The following is a 15,471-nucleotide window of genomic DNA, read 5'->3' as shown; positions in this document are numbered from 1 at the left end:
CGTCATTCTCTTCGTCGACGAATTGTTTTTGACGGTTACTAAAAGTAATATTTCCTGAGATGGGTTGCGTTCCAACTTCTTGGAATAGGATTGCCTTGCTGGTCTGTAAGTCGATAAGCGCCGTTGCCGACGACCTGTGTGACCTCATATGGCCCTTCCCATGGAGGGGCTAATTTACCATCTGCCGGGTTCTTTGTGTTTTGGAATGCTTTTCTAAGTACCCAATCACCTAGTTGGAACGTCTTGGCTTTGACATTTTTGTTGAAGCTTCTTGCGACGATTTGTTGTTGCGCTGCCATCCTGATTAAGGCTGTTTCTCTTAATTCTTCGGTTGCGTCTAGGCTGTCTTCCATTTCTTCTTGGTTTCTTTCTTCCGTCATGAGACCGAACCTTGACGTTGGGAATTCAGCTTCTACTGGGAGGACGGCTTCGCATCCGTAGACGAGGGAAAATGGTGTTTGCCCCGTCACTTCTCTTGGCGTCGTGCGATTGGCCCACAGGACTGCTGGGAGCTCGTCGGCCCACTTGCCTTTAGCTGCTTTCAGTCTTTTCTTTATGGCCTCCATGACGACTTTGTTGCTAGACTCGGCTTGTCCGTTGGCCTGCGGGTACTTAGGTGTAGATGTTCTCAATTCTATGCGGAATTTCTGCAAAAAAGAACGAGTTTTGTCGCTAATAAATTGCGACCCGTTATCACAGACAATTACTGACGGGATCCCAAACCTGCAGATAATGTTAGTCCATATAAATGCAATAACTTCTTTGTCTGTAACCTGTTTCAAAGCAACTGCTTCGATCCATTTAGAAAAATAATCAGTTAGTGCTAGCATATAGACTCTCTGTCCTGGCGCTGCGGGAAGTTTCCCGACGATGTCCATTCCCCATCTCATGAAAGGCCATGGCGTCAGCGTTTGATGTAATGGCTCCGACGGCTTATGAATGGTGTGGGCGAACCGTTGGCAACTGTCGCACTTGGCTACGTATTGCATTGCGTCTTCATGAAGCGTCGGCCAGAAGTACCCTTGTCTTTTTGCAATTTGGGCTAATCTCCTTCCTCCGACATGGCTGCTGCATATTCCGTCGTGCAAATGGCTGAGGATAGGTTGTTGTTCGTGTTTTTGGATACATCTTTGGGATAATCCTGACGCGGATTTGTGGAATAAAACCCCGTCGACCATGTGGTATCTAGAGGCTTTGTATTTAAGCTTTCGGGACTCTGTTTTGTCACTGGAAAGGATTTCTTTGGTCAAGTAGTCTATGATGGGCTTGGTCCAGTCGTCGTCTTGGGCGACGTCGTCGACGGGTAGGATTTCTTTGGTTGTGACGGAGGGTTTTTGCAGATGGACTAGGGGGATGTTTGTGAAGGTAGTCTTTTTGAGGGCGGAGGCTAGGTTTGCAAGTGCGTCTGCTTGGGCGTTTTGGTCCCTTGGGACTTGTGAGATGGTGAATGGGTCGAAGTGTTTGGCTTTTTCTTTGGCTATTTCCAGGTACGCTGTCATTTTGGAGTCTTTTGCTGCGAAGTCACCTGTCATCTGGCTGACGATCAGAAGTGAATCACTGTATACGTCTAGGGCTGTTGCTCCTAGGTCCTTGGCGACAATCATTCCTGCAATCAAAGCTTCATATTCTGCTTCATTGTTAGTTGCTTTAAAATCACAAGATATAGATCTTACTATCATGTCCCCTTGTGGTGACTTTAGCACCAATCCCAGGCCAGCTCCTCGTTGGTTGGATGAACCGTCGACAAATAGGATCCATTTGCTATCTCTTTGTAGGCTGTTGATTTCTTCTACTTCCTTGTTAGCGATGGCCTGTAGGTCGGGGCTGAAGTCAGCCACAAAATCTGCTAGGGCCTGCGACTTTATCGCCTTTCTGGGTTGGTACTCGATGTCCATTGTGCTCAGACTAATGCTCCATTTACCTAGTCGACCTGTCAAATCTGGTTTTCTCAAAACAGACTTAAGGGGGTAGTTAGTCATCACCACAACGTGGTGGGTTTCAAAATAGTGCCTGAGTTTTTTAACAGCAGTGATTAAAGCAAGAGCTAATTTCTCTAGGGATGAGTATCTTACCTCGGCTGGGAGCAATGTCTTACTTACGTAATAAACTGGGAGCTGCCCAGCCTCGTCGTCTTCCCTTGTCAGGACTGCGCTGACAGCTACAGCGCTGACGACAATGTAAAGCTGCAAGGTTTCGTTAGTTTTTGGTTTCGACAGGAGAGGTGGCGTCATTAAATATTTCTTTAATTCTTGTAACGCTTTTTCATGATCGTCAGTCCATTCGAAACCTTTATTTTTTCTCAAAACGTTATAAAAAAGATGGCACTTGTCTGACGAACGTGAAATAAAGCGATTTAATGCTGCCACACGCCCTGTCAGTTTTTGGGTTTCTTTAACATTTCGGGGGGATTGAATATTTATCAAGGCCCTGACTTGGTCGGGGCTAGCTTCAATTCCCCTTTGTGTTACTACATAGCCCAAAAATTTACCAGCAGATACTCCAAAAGAACATTTAGTGGGGTTTAGTTTCATACCGTACTTGCGCAATACCTCGAAGGTTTGACGAAGGTGGCCGACGTGGTCTTCTGACTTCTTCGACTTCACCAACATGTCGTCGATGTATACTTCCATCGTGTCCCCTAGTTGATCCTTGAACATTCTATTGACCAGTCGCTGGTACGTCGAACCTGCATTTTTTAGTCCAAAAGGCATAACTTTATAACAATATATACCTTTATCGGTCATGAAGGCTGTCTTCTCTTGATCGTCTGGATGCATTAAGATTTGATTGTATCCAGAATAGGCGTCCATGAAGGTCAGGAGCTCGTGACCGGCCGTGGCGTCGACCAAGGCGTCGATATGCGGGAGTGGGAACGGATCTTTGGGGCATGCTTTGTTCAGGTCGGTGAAGTCGATGCACACTCTCCATTTGCCGTTCTTTTTACTGACGACTACCACATTTGCGAGCCAGTCCGGGTATTTTACTTCTCTGATTTTTCCGGTGTCGATCAGCTGCTGCACTTCGTCATTGATGATTTTATTTCGTTCGAGGGCGAACTTTCGACGCTTCTGCTTGACAGGCTTGTGATTTGGATCGACGTTCAGCTTGTGTGAGATGATACTTGGGTCTATTCCAGTCATATCCTCGTGAGACCAGGCGAAACAGTCTTTATTCTCTCGGAGAAAGGATAAGAGGGTTTGCTTTAGTTCGGGTGCTAGGTTGGCTCCGACACGGACCGTTTGGTTTGGCTTTTCAGGATCTAATGGTATTTCGTCGATTTCGAGATCATTTGGGTTATCTGGTGTCGGGCCGTGCTGTAATTGCTAGGCGGTTCTCATGGTAGGTTTTAAGGTTGTTTTGTAGCAGTGTTTGGCTTCACGGGGTTCTCCTTTTATTTCTTGGATCCCTCATGGGGTTGGGAATTTGATTGACTGGTGGTAAGTTGAGGGGATGGCTTTCAGTCGATGAATCCATGGTCTACCCATTATGGCGTTGTAGGCCGAGGGACAGTCGACGATATTGAACTTTGTTTGAGGGTTTAGGCCTCCTGCATAGGTGGGTAAGGTTATGTCTCCGAGAGTCGACATGCTTTCGCCGCTGAAACCGACCAGGGTGGTTGATCTTCTGGTGATGTCGCTATCCTTTAACCCCATGGTTTCCATTGTACTTCTGAACAGGACATTTGCGGAGCTGCCACCGTCGATCAGCACCCTTCGGAGCAGACAATTCCCGACGATCAGCGAAATTACCAAGGAATCTTCATGCTCTCGGTTGATGTTGTTGATGTCGTCGTCGTCGAATGTGATTGCCATAGCTTCTAATTCTTTTTCTTGGGGATCTCTTATTTCATCCGGGACATCTGCATTATCTATGGTAGACTTTGCGATCCTTTTGGCTGCAGAATAGGTTAGTCCACAAATATCTGAACCACCAGTAATAACATTAACTGTTACCTTAGTTTCAGGGGGTTTTGGAGGACCATTCGTCGCGCTTACTGGCTTGGGGCGACCTGCATCGGCGCTCTTCTTTCTTCCTAGCAAATGCTTGAGGTTACCCCTCTTCAGTTGGAAGGCGACCTCTTTACGCAGGGCGTAGCAATCCTCCGTCTTGTGGCCATGATCGCTGTGGAACTCGCACCACTTGCTCATATCCTTTTCCGACTCTGGCTTGTTGCTCTTCATTGGCCAGCGCACTTTGTTGCCTAAGGGCTCCAGCTCTTTGACCACTGCTACTATGTTGACGTCGAATCCGTACTCCGATATTTCGGGGTACTGAGGGGCGTCGAGGACCTGTTCTACCTGCACAGCATTAACAGAGCGTGATCCACCTGTGGCCTCGTAAGGCTGGTGCCGCCATGATCCTCTTTGGTTGCTTGGAGCTTTGCGGTCGGACGGGCCTCTGGAATTCGGATAGGAGTTGCGGTTGGCGATATCTTCGTCGAAGCGCATCTGGGCCACGGCTCTCGTCCTGACTTCTTCAAAAGTTGAGCAGGGGTACTTGACCATGTCTTTGTACAGATCTGAATCGGTATGCAGTCCCCGGAGGAAAGCTTCAATGGCAGTTCTGTTGTCGACGTTCTTGATCGACACCTTCTCTTTGTTGAATCTGGACCAATAGGTTCTGATGCTCTCTCTGGGTCCTTGGACGATCCGGTACAAGTCACTGGTTTGCTTGTCGAACTGCCTGCTGCTTTCAAAATGGGAATAAAACTTGTTAACTAACATAGCAAAACTAGTTATACTACCTGGTTCGAGTTTGCCGAGCCATTTGAGGGCGGGACCAGTCAGCGTCGCGCCGAATGATTTGCACATGCAGGCTTCCCAGCAATCGAACGGGATCGAGGCTTGCCACATCCGCTGCTTGTAGTACTCCACATGCTGCTCCGGGCACGTCGTCCCATCATAGAGTGATGTAAACGTCGGGAGCGACACTCTCCTTGGAATCCGGGCCATGGCCAATTCGTCGCAGAATGGCGTTGCGGCAAATCCGTCGGGGGCTTCCCTTTGGACGGGGATCGGGACACCCGACATTCTCTTCATCATTGACAGCACCCTGGAGTTCTGCTTCTCCAATGCTTCTAACCTTTGGAGCAGGATCTCTGTTTGATTCGGCGGCTGGTTATCTTGCCCATTCCCTGGCGTCTGGAGGCTTCCTTGCCCGACATTCCTGATCGGTGGACTCCGCTCTCTTTCTCCGTTACTGGACTCGGTATCGGTATCATGCGGAGATTCCAGGATATCCAACGACGGCATTCTAGGGATCATATCCAACTGTCTCGGCTGACGGCGACGAGTGCTGTTGGCCGATTCTAACTGCTGACGGAGTTTAGCTGCGTCGGACTCCGACGCCTCCTTTTCCCTGCTGAGGCGCTCATTAGATTCCCTGGCTGCTTCAAGGTCTGCCTGGGCTCTCTCGTAGGCCTCCCTAAGTTGCTCTGGGGTCATTTCACTGGCTGACATTTTTAGGCTGGAAAATAGGGTTTTTCTGGATCTTATCTAGTTGTAGCCCCACGGTGGGCGCCAAATTGTTTATGCTAATTTTTGTTAAGTGGGATTGAATATCAAAATCTAGGCTACGTATCAACTAAACAAGATTGAAAATAAATAATAACGAAAGCAATAAAACGACACAAGAGATTGTTGACGCGGAAAACCCAATGAAGGTAAAAACCGCGGGTAGAATGAGGATCTACCAAACTTTCACTATGAAAAATAGGTTAATGGCGTACAATGAGTGTGCTTAGATCGTAAGTTCTTAGGTTGCAATGTGTATTACCCATATGGATAATTTCCTTATTTATAATTCCTGCGAAGCTTCACTATGCCGTTGCTTTGGAGATAGAATTTTCACCCTTGATTCTCGGAGTTCAGTTGGGAGAATATCTTTTCTGTTGTAATCTTCAACGGACTAGAGGGGGGGGGGGGTAAAATAAGACCAAGTCCTCTAGCTTATCTTCTTGCGGAGAAGTAGGACTACGGGTACTCAGCTTCGTCTTCCGTCCTCGTCGAAGGGTCGTCGTCATTTGACCATATCTTGACTGACGTTGACTTATATGCATAAATTTTTACCCATAACAACGTGTCATTTGAAAAAAAGTGTTTTTGTCAAGAACCGAACTTGAGTCTATTGAAAAATAAATTAGAAGTCATACCAACTTGGCTATCTAATAATATGGTTAACTTATCCTTCTTTAATATATTTAATGTTGACCATGAAAGTGTTTTTATTTGTACTTTTACATGTCAAAATTTTTTTTAGACTAAATCTAAAATAAAAATATTTAACACTATTATGTACATACAAAATATTAAAAGTAAAGTTTTATCTACATAAAATATAATATATTAATTTTTAACGTATCGACCCGGGGCATCGCCCGGGCTAAACAGTAGTTAAAGAGTGTATAGTGTTATTTAAAGATAATTTACTTTTACCACGTGGCACTGTATTCAACGTTATTGAGCTCTGTGACGTGCGGGTCCCACAAGCTGTCGGGTTGTCGTTTGGAGTGGAGTGTGGGGGGTCCAGTTGACATTGTGCCATTTTACTCGTGAGACTTTACTAAGCACACTCCCTTCATTTTCTCGTGATATTTTCAACCATCACCAATTCACTAAACATGCTCCTTTTTATTTATTTATTTTAGTTAATTTTTTCAGCCAACACATATGACTTGTTCTTCGTTTGAAATTATAATGTGTAAAGAAATTATTTCTCCGATTTTGAGGGAAACTAGAATTCTAAAAGTGAGAAAATGCTTAGGTATTAATGTAGTTATTAGTCAATTGTAGAAAATATATGAAAATGGGACAAAGACATGCTCATTAGTAGAGGTGTCAAATGGGATATCCAAGTTGATTTCGATGAGGTCAGATTAGATTGGTTTTATTTCAAAGTTGGGTTATGTTAAATTATTGCGTTCATACAAGTTGAAATTTGAATCAGTTTTTTTTTTCTACTCAAATCAAATCGGGTCAATTATATCAATTTTTGACACCTCTACTCATAAATTATACTCTCTCCGTCCCCTTTTGATAGTCCTTTATGGACAAATTTTAGTCCTAATATGCTCACTCCATTTGTTTTTTCCAACAACCATTAATATTATTTTTTTTACCAAAGTACCCTCTAATTTGCAACAATATTTGTGCAAATTTAACTTTCCCATGTAAATTTTGTTATCCCATATACTTTTATTAATTTTCTCTCTCTACTTTTTTGCATACCTAATGTCAGTTTACTTTTTCAATGTACTTTTACTATTCTTATTTGTGTTTATTTATTTCCGTGAAAAATGCCTATAAGATAGAAGACTTAAATTTGCTTTTAGTAGGCCTGAAATGTATAAGATGTGCACATTTATCATGTTTTACTATAAAGAGTTCATACAACTAAATTCAACCTTTCATGTTGTGTAACATGCTAATTGAACTTAATTTCATACAAATAATTTATAACTCATTTGACTTAAACAATCCATAGAATTTATCTATGCATTCATTTAGCTAACTCAAATAGTCAAATCATACTCAAATTGAATACATTCTCACCCCCAAAAATTAATATTTGTATGATTGTGTATATACATTGCTTCTAGTTTCGAATAAGCCTGACATATTGGAAACATGGGTTAAGAGTATAAGACATCCATCCTAGACCAAAAATCTTAAAACTTAGAACAAGTTGAACAACAATATATAAAAAAATTAAAAATACAATTAAAGGTGTGTACTTACTACTTAGTCAAGGGACAAACAGAAAGGATTAGATGAAGTAGTATATAAGATTTATAAGCGGACTTAACACAACTCACTGCCATCCCTACAAAACTTCGTTAAAATATTAAACAATATAATCTTCAAGTAATCAAATAATTAATATTAGGAAATTAAGTTGATAAACTCCTTCTAGAACGCAAAACTTCCCGACACATACCAAACTAGAGGGCAACAAAAATGTAAAATATCGGCGAAAAGAATGAAATAAAATATCGAAGGGAAATGAAGAAAAATGGTGGAAATGGGGTCAGATTCCCATCATTCCAAAAACCACCATGTCCACCACCATCAACCCATTCAACCCCATCTATTACCTAAACTATAACCCCAACCAAAGGTAAACCCAAATAAAGCAAACGATAGGGACATCATAAGGGTAATTTTGAGAAACAAATTTTCAAAATATTAAAAAGTTTGAAAATTAGAAGAAAAAAAAATTACTCGTAATGACAATATATCAATATAATGTTTATCACCAACTTTTATACGGAATATATGGCTAGTCCACCCTATGTGGGCAATTATCATAGGGGTTACTCGGTTAAGGTTACAGGGGTTACTCGGTTAGTGTTATTGTGTTATAGATGTTATTCAGTTAGTTCTATTAGGATTGATTTGTTTTTTTTATAAGCGGCTACATAGTGTGGCCAAACGCGATGGTTGTTAATACAAGTAATTTATTCATCCAGTTATTTAAACTCGCTTCTCAGTTTACAATTTGATTATTTGACTTATTATTTCATGTGGACATTACTACATAAATTATTTTTGTTCATTTTCAAAACAATTTTCGACAAGTATTTGAATACTTATACTCCTCCCCCTAATCTTAATAAATTGTCCCGATTTCGCTTGTTTACTCCATTCAATTTACGAGTATTTTCCCCCTAATATAGTGTATACGACTCACTATCGTCATTTTATTTCCTTTTATGCCACATGCTAAAAGACAAAATGAAATGTTAAGAATAAGACAATTTCTAAGAGACAAAAGGAGTGAAATACCCAAATTCTCAACGCCCTCACATGACAATCCTTAATTAAACTGTATGTTAATGAGACTACTTATAAATAAAAATAATTAAGTATTGTAACATCCTACATCCAATAACGCAATCTCATCCCTAAACTCATTTAATTCTTAGAAATGTAACACAAGAACTAACATCGTTTTTTCTTACTCCATATTTCGTACAAATTTTTATTATCACCTATCAAACGGGCCGTTAGAGTAACTCAGTAACGTATAGCAAAACCCGGGAAAGGGCAAAAAAAAGGGCAAGAATGAGCATCATATATGTTGATGAAAAGTGAAGAGAGAGAAAGAGGAAAAGAAGGGAAAAATAAAAACGACCCATAGCACAATACCAGACAAGTAGGTACCCACCCTTCATCACTATCTCCACCCACACCTTTCTCTCTCTCTCTCTCTCTCTATTTCTTCCTTTTTTACCTACCCTTTTTCTCCTTCTTCAATTCCCCCTTCTTCAATTCTCTTCAATAATCCCACAAATTCAAACAAAATTCCCCAAAATTTCACAGAATTTCAAGTTTAAGCTGTAATGGGTGGCTGTAATGGCGGCGGAGATGCTTCTAGTGGTGGTGGTTCATCAGAATCAACGGTTGTTTCAAAGGAAGAAGTTGTGGTTGAGCAACAAAGCCTAAACCACCATAATCGACATCATACCCACCTCCAAAATCATCATCAGAATGTTAATTTTGAGGTTTCTGATGATTCTGAGCTTGAATTAGGACTTGGGTTGAGTCTTGGTTCGAAGAATCATAAGCAAATTCCAAGGATTTTCACTGCTAAAGATTTTACTAATAATAGTAATAATATTAATAATAATAATACTAGTAATAATAATGGGTCTTCTCCTTCTTCTGCTTCTTCTTGTTCTTCTCTGGGTTTGAGACCTCCTTCTTCTGTTAAGAATTCTGCTCCTGTTAACAATCACAATGCTTCTTCTGGTACTAAGCGAGCTGTCTCTCCTACTGCTGTTAGGTATCTCTTTCTATTCTATATTTTTTCCCATAAATTTCTGTTTTTGGGAATTTTTTTATCTGCTGATTATTTTGTGTTTTTCCCCCATATTTTTTTTGCATGATTTTGGTTTAATTTTGGTGGGGTGATTGTATATTTGGGTGTATGATTTGTTGGTTTATTTGGGGTATGATATTTGTGTTTGCTTATTGTTGGTATTTTACTATTTTTCATAGATTTTAGAGATTATGTGTTTTGGTGAATTGGGTGTACAATTTGTTGGTTTATTTGTGTGTATGATATTTGTGTTTGTTTATTGGTGGGTTTTTCATAGATTAAGGGTTTGGGTTGAATTTGGGTGTATAACTTGTTGGTTCTGTTTGTTTTAGTCATTTTATTATGTGGGAAGTTTTTTTGATGATGAATTTTTGTTGGGATGTTTGTTGTTGTGTCGGAGCAGTCAAGTTGTGGGATGGCCTCCTATAAGGGCATACAGAATGAATAGCATGGCAAACCAATCAAAATCGGTTTCGAATGGAGAGAATGAGGCAGAGTTTGATGAAAGGAAACAGAAAGATGTGATGTATGGTTCTGATGAGAAGGGTAATGCCAAGGAGACAGTTCCTAAGAAAAGTTGCTTGTTTGTCAAAGTGAATATGGATGGTGTTGCTATTGGTAGGAAGGTTGATCTCAATGCGCACTCCAGCTACGAGTCGTTAGGGCTAATGTTGGAGGAGATGTTCACCAATAGAGCTGTTGAGAGTATGATCCTGCAACTTTGCTCTTTTCTTGTCTTCATGGTGTTTTGCTGATGATATAGTATTAATATGTTTGATGGATTAATCTAAGATAATCAATTTAAGTGATGAAACATGAGGATCCTTTCTTAATATGCTAATTTGATTTGATAAGAGTATTTTTGTTGCTTTCTTTAATGGTTTACATACTACTATATTAGTGGCTGCTTTGTGTTTTCTTGTTAAAAGGATAATGTCATGAAAGAGTATAAATGCTTAACTATCAAGGGAGAAAAAGAACAAAAAGGTTTAATGGCATAAACTTTAAAGCAACTTTATGATCAGAACAAACAGTTGTATGGACAAGAGTGACTCAAAATTCAAGTTAAGGATGAAACACATTAGGTCTTAGTGCTATCCTAGGCGGCTGCGGTATTGCAAATTTGCAATAGCTAAAACATGTGAAATGGTAGAATCAGTCAGTCGGGGGCCTGAGAGACGGTGGTTTACCCTGTGGCACTGGCAGTCCCTCGTGAGTGCGGCACACACCTTTTTGTTTGTTTCGGAGCCGTTTTGGCGGAGCCAAGCACTTGCCTGCTGCTCCTGCCGCCCGCTTGGCGGGCGGGCGAGAGGCTTTACCGCGAGAAGAGCCCAAATGCCCCCCGCTCTGCAAGTTTCACATCTAAAAAAATACCCGCTCCGATAGTTTACGTCAGCTCCTGAATTCACCACAGTTGGAGCATGCTCAGGTTGAAACATATTTCTGTTCAGTGATTGATTGTCGCTTCATTTTTTTGTCCCTCAGAATCAAGCGGAGAGGAGCTTATGTTGATGCCCAAAACTACGAGACCCTCCAAGTTATTAGATGGATCATCAGATTTTGTGCTTACATATGAAGACAAAGACGGAGACTGGATGCTTGTTGGAGATGTTCCATGGGGGTATGTAATATCCACTTTGTTTCAGAATTTTAGATTATGCTTACATTTTTTATGTTTCAAACACTTATTTTGGTTCTTCATTTTCTTCAATACTGTCATATTAATTTGGCATTCAGAAATTTTTGAAATTTTGGTGTTGTTGTTCCATGCATTTGTCTAAGAGAATTTGTAAACCAACTAGTAAAAAAACGTAGCAAGAACTACATGTTGCATGACTTTGCTATAGCATGGTGTTCTGACTTGTTATATGATATGTTCTTTCACCTAAAAAACTTGAATTTGAGCTGAGCTCAACTTATTTGAGTGTGCTTTAATTTATTTGGACGCCTAAGCCTTAATGGGAATTTATTAGCCCTAACTGATCTTTACTTGGGTTTTATGAGCTTTGAACTGAACATAGTAACCCTGAACTAAACTTATAAGCCCTGGCCTAAATCTGTTTGATGCTTAAAAGCATTTTTGCAAGGTGAAAAGTACAGGGCCATATGGTATCAACAAGTATTTTTTTACTTCTGCTGGCAATTTGACATGTTAATTAAGTGAAGCTAGCATTACCATATTGAAATTGGATAGTTGTAATGTTGGATACATTGTGCTATCTGATTTAAGTTGTAGAATAGCAATGTGGTGGTCCTGTAAGCTTTAAAACGCATTTAATTTTGGCTTACTACAAAGACACACAATTATAGATGATTTGGAGTATATACCTCCACAATCATTAGCATAAGATATGACAAAATGTCATTATCTAAGAGAACAACTTGAGTTGTGCTGCTCCATTTCCTCTCCATCTCTGGTCTTCTTAAGTTACTATAGAAATTGGTGGATCCACATGGAAAAGGCATGTTCAAATTACATGGTGTCCGCAACACTATTATTAGTTTTGTTTTGTTTTGGTTTGGATTGTTGTCGTCCAAGGGCTGAGTCTTTCTTGTTTTGGAAACTTTGCATGCAATGGTCGATGTTTTTATGTAACTGTTAACCTTTAGTTGCCTGAGAAATTTCCTGCTCGGGGCCATTTGTTATATGGAAGTTAACTAAGTTTTTTTTTTACTGTGGTAGACTTTTCCTTGAAAATAGGGTATATTGTCTACGAGCCTAGGATAAAAAGTTATTTAATTGGATGGTTGAAGATTGATTACCTTTCTTAATCTCAGCTTTGGAATGACTTGTAATACAGAATGTTACTTCCCACTGAACTCTATTAATTCAATTCCTTACTCTTCATTTACAATAGACTTATGCACTACATCCGCCTTTGGTTGTTGCCATTACAGGATGTTCCTCAGCTCTGTGAAGCGGCTTAGAATCATGAGGACATCTGAAGCTAATGGACTTGGTAAGCTGATGCCTAGTCAAGTTTGCTGTAAAATATCTTTTTATTCTGTATAGTCTAATGCTCACATAATTTTTAGTTTCTTGTCATTCAGCTCCAAGATCAGAAGAGAGAAGTGCAAAGCAAAGAAGCAGGCCTATATAGTTAATTTCTTCGTCATGTTTTTATATACAGAGAAAAAAAAAGCTGAAGCTAAATACTGGAAAGAGAGTACAATGGTCCTGAATACTCGTACAACGCATACGTTGCCTAGTAACAACTGATCCTCTGCTTCTCATATATTTGTTTCTCATCAAAATCTCCTTTTGATTTTCCCCCTTATTCTACCACAAGTTTTTGGTTTTTGGGTTTTTTTTAGTACACATGATTTGCATACTTTGTCAGGGTTGGCTTTCTGTTAGTGTAAATATATATATGGGGTGCTAGGTTGTAACTTGTAAGGCTTCTTTGGTTTTTCGAAATACTGAATGAACTTGGATTTTGCCTTTGTAATGGAAATGGGTTTATATGGCTTCTGCTCTATGAAGCCTTGCTTTTTATCTTCTGCTTCACTATGACATTCTATATTAAAAAAATTCTGGCCTTTGTGAGTTTTTGACATATACTCTCACAATGCGCAAACATTGCAATTGGCAAGTACTTGTGATGCTCTGTTTCATTTATGCTATTTGAGGCTGGCATCTGATATGTATGTTCTTACTTTGAAATTTCTGTAATTTCTTGTAGTATAGATGTGATATTGTATGAAAATATAACTGTTGAGCTTTCGCCTCGACTGGTGTTAGTCCTGTAGCAATGGCCAATGGTGTATCTAATGGTCAGTTGTTGGACAGTTTGTGGGTTAGAATACTGTATTTGTTGGTGGGTTTTGTGAAGTACTCGTATTAGATTTTGATGTATTTAATCAATTGCAAATTTTTGATTTTCAAGTTCAATATCCAACCACCACATATTATAGTATTTATACTTATTATTTTATTTTTGTACGTACAATGTACCTAGCTACCTACATTTTTAAGGGGAATTTTATTTATTTATTTATACTTACTCGTTGTTACTTTGTTTTATTTTTGGTACACATATTTACCTTATACTGTTATACATCAATGTTTACAAATTTTCATTCTCTCTTGTTTTAATCACATTTTTCCTTGACTTGACCCATCTTTTAACTACAATTTTCTTACATTATAAACTGTTTATAACATCCACTCTACGTTAACAAGAATTAAGAGTCTACTGTAGATGGTAACTATGAGGTAAATACGAGTACATAAACTAACCGAGGTAGTATAACTCTTTGCAGACTTCATCTTCCGAGCAAAGTATGAATGAAGGCTAATGTTGTAGAAGGACTGAAACAACTATCTCAAAGATTATATGTGTATATAAGAGAATTAAAAATGAAAATGAAGGAGTCACATTTTTTTTTTTTTTTTTTTTAATTTGGAACTTTAATATTGTATAGATGAAGATTTCTTTATTTTGATATTTTTTATAAATAAACATATTGAAGATCTTAAAGTCAACAAGTTGAGATGGCCGAGTTGGTCTAAGGCGCCAGATTAAGGTTCTGGTCCGAAAGGGCGTGGGTTCAAATCCCACTCTCAACAATTTTATGCAATTTTTTTTATTATTTTATTATTTTTTTAATTTTTTTTTATTACAGTAAATTTTTGTTCTCTTTAGCCTCCACATTTAGTTGTCAAACTTACATTATCCATTCAGATTATACTATCAACCTGAAGCCCTCACATTATGCGTTCAAATTACACTATCAACATAAAGTCGTGATTATTAATTCCGGAAATAATATATATTCCTTATCTTCATCATTTATAACTGCAGTCCTGTTTGATAAAATGGGCTGCTGAGTATTGCATATAAAGATTATAACTGGTCCAATCATCAATTATTTTTGTTCCCAGTATTCTGCCACTCTATTGATTTTCATAATCTGGTCCAGCACCTCTTATTTTTCCTGACAAAATGGTCCAATATCTAACTCTAATTAGCATTTATTCCTCTTGACAAATTTGTGCTGATTCAATAGCAATGGTCCTTATCCTGCTGCATTTTTGGCATTTTGTCAGCTGCAATGATCTATGTTTATTATAGAGTACACCCATTTAATTGTTATTTGTATTTTATTTTTTCCCATCTTTTGTTTAGATTTACAACAAGATTATGAAGTAAGTTTAGAAGCAGATACAACTACACAAGTTTATGAAACATCATCCTTTGGTTGGCACAGGATTGCCCCGAGTATTAATCCAAACTTCTCAGGACAGACTCATTTGTGTCTAGGTTGTACTCGACTACTCTTGTACACTGATAAAACAGTAGGACTTGATATTTGAATTAGAGGAACATGTTGATTAGGCTCGAGCAGACCAGCAACATAGTCCATACTAGTCTGATATGTACCTGTTATAATTACTTGATCTATCAGTAATCCTCTACGAGTTCTAGCACCCATGCCCCTACGTTTGATACACAAAAATTAGTATTGAACAAACAGATGTGTTAATAGAAGACATCAAGTCAATGTTTTTGGATTAATTCAGTACATCTTGATCCAGTTATATGGTTTGTATCAGTGTATCTTATGATAATATCACGAGTTTGAAGTATTGTTATACCATGTTACAGGTTTTTAGAAATGAAATTCTCTCATCATATCAGTCATTTCCAT

The 15,471-nt window shown here is 39.1% G+C and overlaps 2 protein-coding genes and 1 non-coding gene across 4 annotated transcripts; 2 read left to right on the top strand and 1 right to left on the bottom strand.

Moving 5' to 3' along the window:
* Positions 1–3,407: 3,407 nt before the first annotated feature.
* LOC145616793 (uncharacterized) lies at positions 3,408–5,459 on the bottom strand. The gene has a single exon (XM_081671520.1). It carries the CDS (start codon positions 5,457–5,459, stop codon positions 3,408–3,410), a length of 2,052 nt encoding a protein of 683 aa, XP_081527646.1.
* A 3,684-nt stretch (positions 5,460–9,143) lies between these two features.
* On the top strand, positions 9,144–13,313 carry LOC145616558 (auxin-responsive protein IAA12-like). Of its 2 annotated transcripts, none has more exons than XM_081671306.1 (5): positions 9,144–9,783; positions 10,223–10,524; positions 11,305–11,440; positions 12,718–12,779; positions 12,871–13,313. In XM_081671306.1, exons 1-5 carry the CDS (start codon positions 9,341–9,343, stop codon positions 12,918–12,920), a joined length of 993 nt encoding a protein of 330 aa, XP_081527432.1. In that variant the 5' UTR covers positions 9,144–9,340; the 3' UTR covers positions 12,921–13,313. The 2 variants fall into 2 exon arrangements, with proteins under 2 accessions (XP_081527432.1, XP_081527431.1); XM_081671305.1 differs by having other exon boundaries at positions 12,856–13,313.
* Positions 13,314–14,308: 995 nt separating this feature from the next.
* Positions 14,309–14,389, top strand: TRNAL-AAG (transfer RNA leucine (anticodon AAG)). Its single transcript has one exon. It is a non-coding gene; the product is annotated as a tRNA-Leu (tRNA).
* The last annotated feature ends 1,082 nt before the right edge of the window (positions 14,390–15,471 follow it).

The sequence above is a fragment of the Chenopodium album genome, chromosome 26, assembly GCF_948465745.1.
Source record: "Chenopodium album chromosome 26, dcCheAlbu1.1, whole genome shotgun sequence".
NCBI classification, from domain to species: Eukaryota; Viridiplantae; Streptophyta; class Magnoliopsida; order Caryophyllales; family Amaranthaceae; genus Chenopodium; species Chenopodium album.
Note: the sequence above shows the minus strand (reverse complement) of the source record. Positions and strands in the feature narration are given on the sequence as shown.

Bases quoted from the DNA above. Each gene is read 5' to 3' on its own strand.
- LOC145616558 (XM_081671305.1), top strand. From the start codon at position 9,341: ATGGGTGGCTGTAATGGCGGCGGAGATGCTTCTAGTGGTGGTGGTTCA. The intron at 9,784-10,222 runs GTATCTCTTTCT...GTGTCGGAGCAG, and splicing joins GTCTCTCCTACTGCTGTTAG to TCAAGTTGTGGGATGGCCTC. The intron at 10,525-11,304 runs GTATGATCCTGC...TTTGTCCCTCAG, and splicing joins CACCAATAGAGCTGTTGAGA to AATCAAGCGGAGAGGAGCTT.
- LOC145616793 (XM_081671520.1), bottom strand. From the start codon at position 5,459: ATGTCAGCCAGTGAAATGACCCCAGAGCAACTTAGGGAGGCCTACGAG.